Below are 10,738 nucleotides of genomic sequence, written 5' to 3'. Positions count from 1 at the left end.
TGAGCATGTAAGTAGCCTTTTCAACAGGTGGTTTGCTAGAGACAGCTAAAAGAGAAGATATTCAGATCTTGGGGAGAAATTCTTTACTCAGAGAGTAATGAGGCACTGGAACACATTGCCGAAAGAAGTTGTGGCTTCATCCCTGGAAGTGTTGAAGGCCAGGTTGGATGGGACTCTGAGCAAGCTGATCTGGTGCATGACATCCCTGCCCTGGTGGAAGGGGTTGAAACTAGATGATCCTTAGCACCCTTCCAACCAAAATCATTCTATGATTCTATGACCTCAGTGAAACCAAGCTGCACAGGACCCTGCTGCCTTCCCACATTTTGGGAGGAGATTTGGTGATCCTGGTGACAGCTTGATGTCATGCAGGTGGACAACTGTTCAGCCTTAGTGCATGTGAGTTTGGTCTCCATTTGGTCTCCAAGGCTGGGCAGGCTGCAGCAGAGGACCTTGTTCCAGCATTGGGGCAAAGGAAAAGCTGCAGGATGGTCCTGGGTCCCTGAGCCCCTCTCCCTCACCCTCTCCCCCCCACATCCCTGACAGTCACAGTCTTGGACAGAAAAAGGGTGTTGAACTATCCTGGTACCATGAGCCCCACAGGGCTGGGTGCCACACAGCCTACCCAGAAAAGTAAAATCCTAGCCCCAAAATCAACCCTGCTCAGGACAGCAAGTGACACATGGCTTTCAGAAAATTAGGGAAAAGAGACCCAAAACCATTACAGTAAAATGGCAAACGTGCTGCATTCAGCCACATTCTGCACCTGCCTTTGCCCCCCGCATCCCTGCATCCAGAGTCACTCTGGACAGGTACCCCTATTTTTTTCGGTCAAAAATACAACTATTCAGGGGCTGGGAAATGAGAGGACTGGAGGCACGCTATGAACACTCCAGCTGCAGAAATAAGACATCACGGCTTGCGGACAGCGATCAGCCACTGAGCACAAGCGCCGAGAGGGCTGCGGAGGCAGGAACAGCGCCGAGAGCCCTGCCCAGGGTGACCGCGGCCGTGTCCGAAGCCAGGCCCCGGTGAGCGCGATCCTGTGCAATGCCAGCCGGGAAATGCAGTCTGCCCGGGCAGGACGCCAACCCGCTGGCTGCCTACAAATCCCAGCGCTCCGGGGAGCGGAGCTGCGCCCATCCCGGCTGCTGCCCGCTTCCTGCAGCGCGCCGGGGGAAATATAAACAGCGGGCACGGCCGGGATGCTGCCGCGGGACGGGCCGGGCTGGCCGGGAGCAGAGGCAGCGCTCGGGGTGAGTGAGTGAGTGAGTGAGTGAGAGAGTGTGCGCTTTTCTCTCCGGCAGAACCCTGTCTGTGTGCAGGGGGTAACACCTGCTCCCTGCTAGGCAGCCGTGGGAGGGGACCAGCAGCACCCCCTGGAATGCTTTCCTGGGCTCTGGCAGCGAGACGTGTGCCTGTGCGGGTCCGGGTGTCTGCCTGCGAACAGCGCTGCGGGCTGTCGGGGCAGGGAGATGGAAAGGAGAAGTCGGGCTTGGTTTGCAGTGCTTGGAAGAGCGAAGCAGAAATTAGAGGTGGATTCTCCCGCCAGGAAGGGCTGCTCAGCTCCGTTACCCCTTTGCATTTAACTTTGACTTTCAGAGAATACTTGGCTGGGATTATGTCAGAGGAAAGCTCCTGCCTGCAATGGGCTGGTGTTTGCCACCCTCTCTGGGAGGAGACCCCTTCCCGGCATGGGGCAGAGGGTGGAGGAAGCAGAGCGATGCTCAGCATCTCCTGGCTTCCCAGGCAGCCCTGGCTGGGGGAGTAGCCCTGCTGCAGGGCTTTCTGCTCCTCGGGCAGTCGGGGAGTGCACATGCAAGCTCTGAGCCCCCCATGGCAAGGCTGTGGCTCTCACGGCCGGCATCAGCCAAGTGTGGTGCTTACTGGCTCAGGCAACATTTTGCAGTGCCTGAACAATAAACATTAATTAAATAAAACTGGAGCACGAGACAGGTCTCTGTGGATACCCTGACTTGTCCTTTACACTGCATGTTGGCTTTGCTCTTTGTTTGCCCAGCCCCTCAGTACAGTAATCAGGTAGGGTCTGACTGGCTCACAGGGCTGTGGAGGGGCAGACCAACCCCATCGCAAGAGTCTCAGCCTTTATCCAAGCCCTCACCACACACTTCTACTTACTCTGGCCTTTTACAGCTGCAAATGAGCTATTGATGCAGTGAACTCCCTCATTTGTAGATACAAATTCACGATTCAAGCAAAAGTGGCAAAAAAGACAAGGATGTGAACTAGAAACCTACTTGGGCTTTTAAAGACAGCCTTGTTTTGCTTGGAAAAGAGCTCCACAACAACCTTCAGCAGTTCAACACAGAGAAAAATACTCTTCGAGAAAAACAGAAGTAAAAATAAAGCAGTGATCTGTGTTCGAAAAGCCATTTTTCCATCACATGTAGTTGGAACTATTAGAACAGTTTTTCTCGGAGGAAAGCTGCTGACAGCAGAAATGGGTTCATTTGAGCTGCTGTACTTGGTGTGTAGGATGTTTCCTGTCTCCTTTCCACTCTTCCCCCTCTCAAGAATGACTATAAATTGGTTACATTATAATCTTCCAGTTTAATTTTGTATTTTCTCTTAAAGGCTGAGAGTTGAAGATGGCAGAGCTGGAAAGCACAGTCATAAACACCAATGTAAACCAGGTAAAAGGCTGTCCATTACAAAACACACATCCTGTATTTCCAAACCAAGTCTTGAAATGCCACCACAGAAGGGAACACACCACAACCCAGAACTGTGGTGGCCTGAATTGCTCGTGCCTGGGTGTCAGCAGAAGTGGCTGTCCCAGGGCTGCTGGGCTCTTGGTCCCAGTGAAGTCTATGTGATTTCCAGTTGCTTGGACTGGGCAGGTACATTTGCTCACACTTAAATTTTGGAGCAGCCAGGAAGAAAGCAGCAGCTTCTCTACATACACAGAAACTTTATTAAGCTGTCCAGAACAGACACAAACAAAGGGTAGTACCTCCACTATGCACAGAGAAACACAGCTCAAACAGATGACTGTGGCTGTGCTGCCCCCATAAAGAACAAAATTATGGAGCAATCCCCCCAGTGTGAGCTGTCCTTGGAGCATGTGGCACTTATCAGACAGGTTAGGGTTTCACAACTGCCAGCCCCATCCTTGGTGGCCTGAAGATGAAGACTGGGTGTGGTACCTCTGGCATCAGGAACCGTGACACAGGGGTGATACCTCCAGCACCCAACCCCACCATTCTGGTTGGTGTCCCCTGCTCACCCCACCTCCCTGAGCACCTTCTCTGCTGTCCCCTGACTCCTCTTTCCTCCCTGTCCTGCAGAAAGACCCCAGCACGGCACTGGTCATTGCTGTGACCACCAGAGCCATCTTCAACCTGGAGGAGGAGCACAAGCTCTACCTGGAGAAGGGCAAGGAGGAGTACACAAGGCACCAACAGGCCAACCAGGACAAGCCCCTGCCACCAGGCACAGCCTTTGCCTTCATCCAGGTGAGCCCCACACCTGGCATGGGGCACATGCAGACACTCGCAGGATGTGGTGAAAGATCAGCTTTCCCAGCTTTAAGTCTCAGCTCCCATCACAGGGTGCCACATCATCAGCCTGTGCTGATCTCTGGGCCTCATTGCAGGGCACTGAGACCTGTTCTCCTGACCAGTCCATCTCCCCCCGGCCTTTCCAGGGTGGTTGCTCTGTCTGGCTCTCCATAACACGCCAGCCTTGCCGTAGCTGACAGATGCAGCACAAACCACTAAACGTAACTGCAAAAAGAACCCCTGCAAAGGTACTGCAGTCATGCCTCTTTAAAAGAGTCCCATCTCCTCCCAGGCAGTGCAGTATGTTAACAAGAAAATCCTGGAGAGCAACCCAGCAGAGAGGAACCTCTTTGACATCCTGGTGCTCTCCAACAACAGCCCAGAGAGTGGCGTGCGCATCATCAACAGCACCAAGCACTACGGTAAGGGGGACCCATTCCTGGCCAGGCCTGGTGCCCCTGGGAGGCTGCAGGGCAGATCAGGCACCACAGTGGATCATCAGGGGCAAACAGAGCCAGGGGATACAGGGGGAAGGGGTTCTCATGGAGCCCAGCTCTCCTCAGCCATATCTTTCACACCAGGAGGTCACAGCATTTTGCACAGCCTGGGGATGTTCAGGCAGGTACTGAAAATAAAAAAAGTTGTTTAAAAAAGCCCTCTAAATCCCAGAGTGCTATCAGGAGGAATGCTCATTTAAGGAGGGGATGGAGGGAATATTTGCCTGCACTCTGCAATTTTATAGGAGCAACAACAGGTCAAGAAGATGCAGCAAGAACACAGGCAGGTTCCCCATACATCACTGGGAAATTCATTGCCCTGAGCTCTTGCAGAAGAGCACACTGAGACCCGGGGAGACCAAGGAGGGGCTGTGAGGAGGATGTTGATCTGTAAGTCTTCACTCACATCCCTTGTCCTGAAGGGCTGGAGATCTCCAAGTTCTGCTTTGTCAGCGATGAGGACTCCACACAGTACCTGAAGTCTCACAGTGTGAAGCTGTTCCTCTCCGCTGACAGGACAGATGTCTGCAATGCTCTCCGGAGAGGTACGTTCTCCCCTCCATCCCATGTCCCCAAACCCACCACCCTTTTTATAAGCAGCTCAGGACCAAGAGACAGCACCAGAGCCTGTGATTTCACAGGGACCAGGGGTGAATGGCACATTGATTACCAGTACAGTCCTGAACAGTTCAGTCTCCTTTTCTGTCCTTACCAGTAGCCTGCAAGCACACCAGGCTTGCTCAGATGCCCTCACAAGTCACTGAGTGCATTATGCATCATTTTGAGCACAGCTCTGCCATGGGCTGTTCATTCTCTGCCTGACATTTAAGCCTTTCTAACCAAAACTGCAATTCCATTCATCAGTGAGAGTTTATCAGTGATTCCCAGGACTCTGTGAGGATGCCACAGAAATCTGCTGTCTTGGTACATGCAGAGTTTCTGTGTGCTCAGTAAGCATGTGTCTGACCTCAATCAGAGGAAGTGCAGTCTCCCCAACTCCTCTAATAGGGTTAATCACCTCCTTATTAATTCACTTGGGTATGAGTACATCAGCTGGCCACCGTCCTTCAAGGTCAGGAGCAAGCCATCTGCAGTCTGGACTTTCCTTCACCACACAGCACATTCCTGGAACCTCCTTGAGAGAATCATTGCCCTGACAAGTGTCTCCCATCTGGGAGCCTGGGTCCACATATGAGGGTGGGCAGGGAGCAGCTTATAGGAAGAGACTGTAATTAAGCCAATTACCACAATCAATGGAGATGCCAGCCCATATTATTCACACCACAGTGTGCTAAATCTGGGCATTAAAGATTGAGGCTTGGCAGGGTGAGCAGGCACCAGGAGGAGGGCTGCTCATGCCTTGACAACCACCCACCATCTCTTACCACACTTCAGTATCTGCCCAGACCTCGGTTTCTGATCAGCAGCCCTTTCTCAGGGGATCACACAGCCATGGAAAGGCTGGGCTGACTGCCCCAGAAAGCTCCCTGACTTGGAGGCCCTGGCATGGTGATGTGGGTGAGGGCTGCAGCAGATGTGTCGGGAGCAGCTGGCCGTGCATGAGGTGCCCCAGGGAGGGGTGTCCCTCCTGACCCCAGCTTGCTCTGCCTCACAGGGGTCTCGGCGGCGCTCGTCTTCCAGCAAGAGGTGCAGGCCCCCAGCACTCCACTCCGCGTGGTGTTTGACGGGGACGCCGTGCTCTTCTCAGATGAGACAGACCAGATCTTCCAGGAGCAGGGCCTGGAGGGGGCAGTGCAATACGAGCGGGCCATGGAGGCCGTCCCCATAGGAGAGGTGAGTGTGCCCCCTCGCTTCCATGGGCACCCACAGGCTCTGCCATCTCTCCTGCTAGGGCTTTGGCATGAATTGTCACAAAAGCAGAAATCCTTACAGAGTCCCTATGCATCCACTATTCAGTCCCTGGTGTGGGCCTGATCTGGAGTCTCACTGGAAATGGATCTGTTATCTCCTGTAAATAAGCCCTAAATATCTAGGATTGTGGCTAATCCCAACATCACCTTTTGTAGGCTGTGACAAGTCCCTGCTGTCACAGGTCCCTGTCCAAGGCCCTGCAGGACTCAGATCCAGGGGCACTGTACCTTGCTGGTCACTTTGGGATTAGGACGAGCACCACAAGGCTCACCTTCCTCCCAGGGACCACAGTGCACAGCCTCAGTCCCAGCATTGTCCAGCCCTGGAGCCCACAGGCATTGTGTGCTCTGCAGCGCCCTGAGAAAGCCTGGGAGAGGAACAAGTGCCTTGTACAGGCAGAGTAGGTGTTTCCTTATTTCCCACACACTCCCAACCGTCCTGCTGTCCTTCCAGGGCCCCCTGAAGGCTTTTGCCATGCACCTCGGGAAGCTGCGTAAGAAGTTTGGCCAGGGAGAGTCCCCCATCCGCACCTACCTGGTGACAGCGCGCAGCGGCCGGGACATGGGCGTCCGAGCCATCAAAACGCTCCGGGAATGGGGACTGCCCATCGACGAGGCTTTCTTCATGGATGGGGCTCCCAAAGGCCCCATCCTCGCCCAGATCCAGCCTCACATTTTCTTTGATGATGGGCTTCATAACATCGAAGGGGCCCAGAATGTGGGGGTTCCCTCTGCCTGGGTGCCTTCCTGCTGCTGATCGGCTGCAGGCCAGCAGTCCTCCCTTCCAGCAACACTATGGGGACTGGGTCAGTTGGAGGCAAAACTTCTGGTGGAGAAGGAAAGATCTCCTAATGTGCAGCAAGCAAATCTCAGGGAAAGGGAACGAGAGCATGGACTCCCATGCAAAGCTTGATGCGTATTTCTGCTCCTCATAAGAGGTTCTTTACGTCTTAGGATAAAGCCAAAAGACACAACTGCTCCAGGATGGGAGGACACCTTTGCTGTGACACTGAGGACTACACCTACCTGCCATGTAGGACCAGGGGACTTTTCTCAAAGAAATTAGTGAAGCTAATGCCATACACACAAGATAAAAGGAGCAAGAAAAAAAAAATGCTAGTTTTGGCTGTGCTCAGACTGTCCCCAAGATTGAGCAACACAGGAAGGACTGTTGAGCCGAGTCCAGAGGAGGCAGACCAAGATGACTGAAGGGATTGAGCACCTCTTCTGTGAGGAGAGGCTGAGAGAATTGGGATTGTTCAGCCTGAAAAAGAGAAGGCTTCAGGGTAACCTAAATGCAGCCTTCCAGGACCTGAAGGGAATATACAGGAAAGATGGGGAGGGATTATTTACAAAAGCATGTAGTGACAGGACAAGAGGGAATGGCTTCAAACTGGACAGAGGCAGGCTTAGATCAGATATTAGGAACAAATTCTTTTCTGTCAGGGTGATGAGGTACTGAAATAGGTTGCCCAGGGAAGTTGTAGATGCCCCATCTCTGGGAATGTCAAACGTCAGGTTGGATGGAGCTCTGAGTAACCTGGTCTAGTGAAAGGTGTCCCTGCTCACACCAGGGTGGCTGAAACAGGATGATCTTTAAGGTCTCTTCCAACCCAAACTATTCTATTATTCTGTGGTTCTATGATTTATTCCCGTCTGCCTAAAGAGAGCTCTCAAGACTGTGCCTCACTGGACACACTCATCTTGGTTTCCTGAGGAGACTGATGTGCTAGTGTGTGCTTCAGGCAGCTCCAGCCAAACTCATAAGAGGGAGAAAGACTTCAAAACTGTAAAGGACCTACACACCTTTCAGAAATGAGTGAATGGGTTGAAGAAAGAAAGCCCAAGCTATTCCTCCTCATAAAAGAGATTATAGCAGAAGACAGCTTTCCTTAGACACGCATACTGCCCAGAGTGCTTTTAGGAGACAGACCTGTGGGACACACACTCCTGGAGCTGCAAGACAGGGACAAGGCTGCAGCCCAGCACTGAGGTCCCACCAGGAGAGGGCACTGGAGATAGGGGAGATAGGCTGCCTGCAGCGCAAGCCATGGAGGGCCTGGGCTGCAGACTGGCATTGCGGGGGCTGGGGCAGGACCGGGAACTGTGGCTAACCTTAAATGGATCTCCAGAGCCATGGTGGGGGTCTCAGGAGCAACTGCTCCTTGCACATGGGGTACCTGGTGTGCTCGGTTCCCTGCCTGGCAGCACACCACACCCCAAACAGGGATGCCTCTCCTCTGGCAGTTTGGACTCCATTCCTAATTTTCCTGGGGAACAAGGAGCCTGCGAGGTTCACCTGCAGGTTTCTTTCCCCAGGGCTGGATGTGAGTGGCCACTAGAGGCCACTGTGCTGCCTGGGGACATGGCACCTCAAATCCCTGACAGCCGTCCAGAAACGCCTTGTTAAAAAACACAAACTGGCTGCTCAGGCAACAGCGGGATTATGGACGAGGAGATTAAGACGATGCTGGTTTAGTTTTTTTAACCTCAGTGTAATCAGAAAATAATTATTTTAAAGGCTTCACAAGTGTTGCTCTCACCGAAGCTTATTCCCCCCCCCCCCAATAAATAAATAAACAAGCATCCCAGTGTGAGTCCTTGTTCCTCATGCCCGTGTCTAGCAGTGTGGGAGGAAGGGTGGGATAACTCAGTGCTGCTTTACATACATTCCTTTGCTTATCAGGTGTTTGGCATGTTCATCCAGATGGCTTAAATACACAAGAAACCTACAGTGGGCCTTGGATTAGGTCCCTGAATGTCGTCTTGTACCTGTCTCCAGGCTCACTCCTGCTGCCTTGAGCACAGGACTCTGCACTTGTTGCCTTAGCAAAGGCAACTGCTGCCCTGACATGCCACTGGCAGAGGTCCTGTCCCTGCCTTCGTGGCCATTGTTTGGGTCCAAGCTCGGGGCCGGGAAGGGATGGCCATGTGCACAGATTTGATAGGAAACCACCTCCAAAGAAGGGTGGCAGGGTCTTGGCACCAGCCATCTGGCCCATGGCCCTCTTGCTCAGTGCAGATGCTGAAATTAGATGTTTCGAGGTAGCAACATCAACAACACCAGCCACTCATCATTCGCTAATAATGCTAAGCAGCCGTCAGCTGAACAAACATTAATTACAGGATGCTCCAAACATGCTCAGTAAGCAGGTGCAGATATTTGTCCCACTTTTGTGCAGGTCAGATACCACTGGGCTCAGTACCAGGATCCAAGCCCCCACTCAAGCCCTGCCTGCCACACACAGCCAGCTGCTTCCATGGCAGCTGCTGCTGGGGACACAGACCCAGTGCTGGAGGTGATCATGAGCATCTTCCACCACCCTGACCCATCACATTTGCTGATGCCTGGACGGGGCCAGCAGGAGCTTGGTCACCGCCGTGGGTGAGAGGAAATTAGCTGAGTCAAGGGTGGTGGGGACAGGCCCACGTGAGCCGCTGAAGTGTGTGGGATGCTAGGACCGCGGGAAAGCGCCACATGCCTTCCTCCAGCACTGTCAGCACAGTGGGGGATGACAGGGCAAAACGTGCCCAAAATAGGAAAAAAGGAAGGAAACTTGGGACTTGTGGGGTTGCATCATATAGGGCCAAGTACAGCTGCTTCAGGCCATAGTTCAACCTTGTAGCATCAAAACTGCCCTTATTGCCCTGCTCCAATGATGTGCCATCAAAAACACCCTCTGTCAAGGACTGCTGCAGCTTCATGCCCTGCTGCAAGGACAAATTTGCTGTTTCTGTCTTAGAGGCTACTGTAATAAGTTCATTTATGCTTGGGATGCTCCTCAGGTTTTGGCTTTCTGAGGCATCTTAAGCTCCCTCCTTCAAGGGATTGCTGATGCTCCAAGGTCTTGTGCTGCTGCTGCAACCTGAAGAGGGTTTAGCTTCTGGGGCTGGTCATGGCATGCTCCTCTGATACCCATTTCAGATTTTGCTGGCCAGGGCAAGGCAGGAGCAGACCACACTGCCATGTCACCACCACAGATAGGCTCCCTTTGAACCCTGCTGGGTTTCATATCTTTCCACTCCAGGAAGAGAAGTGCACAGGGGGCTCTGAGGACCTGCACTTGATTCTGACTACTGCTTTCCAACAACCCTGCACAACCCCAGCCAAAGCTGCCTGGTGTCTGGGTTCCCCTCTGAGACACCCTCGTGGTCCAGAAAAGGAAGTGGGCCCCTACTCTTCTCAGCCACAGGCAGGGCAGCTGCCTCCTCTGCAGGGCCCAGTCCTGCCAGCAATGCCAAACAAGTGGCCCTTGTTTCAGGGTGGGGCGCGTGACCCCAGCGATCAGAGGCTGCAGCTGGTTGGCCTTGAGGAGTTACGGGAGACCTTTGCCCAGGACCGTGCCCTTAATCCCTCCCTCACTGCACCAGTCAATTTAGGGTTGCAATGCTAAAAACAAAACAACTCAGTGCTAAGCAAGAGAAAGGGTTTTATGAAACAGTGGTACTGCAGGGAGGGAAGATTGGCAGGTATTTATCTGCTAATCGAGATCTGCAGTGGCAGTGTCCGAGCTGTTCAGCTTCATTGACTCCTGGCTGCAGAGGGAGAGGATGCTGGAGGCTGCAGGACCTGGGCGCAGTTGCAGTGTCTGCCAAGGATGCTCCCACACCTCCCTAACCTACAAGCACCTTTGATCATGAGCACTGAGCAAGGCATCTTTAGATTTTTGACCATAACCTTAACCCTAGGTCACCCTGGTGGCAGTGTACCTTGAGAAACACTCAGGAGTTCTCAGCCAGAGAGGCCGAGATGCCACGTCCCACGCTGCAAAAAATTATTAACAGGCTGTTGTGCATGTAGAAGGTCAGAGAGAGGGTGTGCAAAGCCACAGACTGTGTTTGCCAACGT

At 53.0% G+C, this 10,738-nt stretch overlaps 1 protein-coding gene across 1 annotated transcript; it reads left to right on the top strand.

Moving 5' to 3' along the window:
* Positions 1-1,089: 1,089 nt before the first annotated feature.
* On the top strand, positions 1,090-8,475 carry LOC102070592 (cytosolic 5'-nucleotidase 1A). The gene is made up of 7 exons (XM_005486556.4): positions 1,090-1,256; positions 2,596-2,654; positions 3,309-3,476; positions 3,814-3,943; positions 4,441-4,563; positions 5,634-5,812; positions 6,344-8,475. The coding sequence occupies exons 2-7, from the start codon at positions 2,610-2,612 to the stop codon at positions 6,644-6,646; spliced, it is 948 nt and encodes a 315-aa protein (XP_005486613.1). The 5' UTR covers positions 1,090-1,256; positions 2,596-2,609; the 3' UTR covers positions 6,647-8,475.
* Positions 8,476-10,738: the final 2,263 nt, after the last annotated feature.

This window comes from Zonotrichia albicollis, chromosome 6 (genome assembly GCF_047830755.1).
Source record: "Zonotrichia albicollis isolate bZonAlb1 chromosome 6, bZonAlb1.hap1, whole genome shotgun sequence".
NCBI classification, from domain to species: Eukaryota; Metazoa; Chordata; class Aves; order Passeriformes; family Passerellidae; genus Zonotrichia; species Zonotrichia albicollis.
This window is presented reverse-complemented; position numbering and strand designations above follow the sequence as displayed.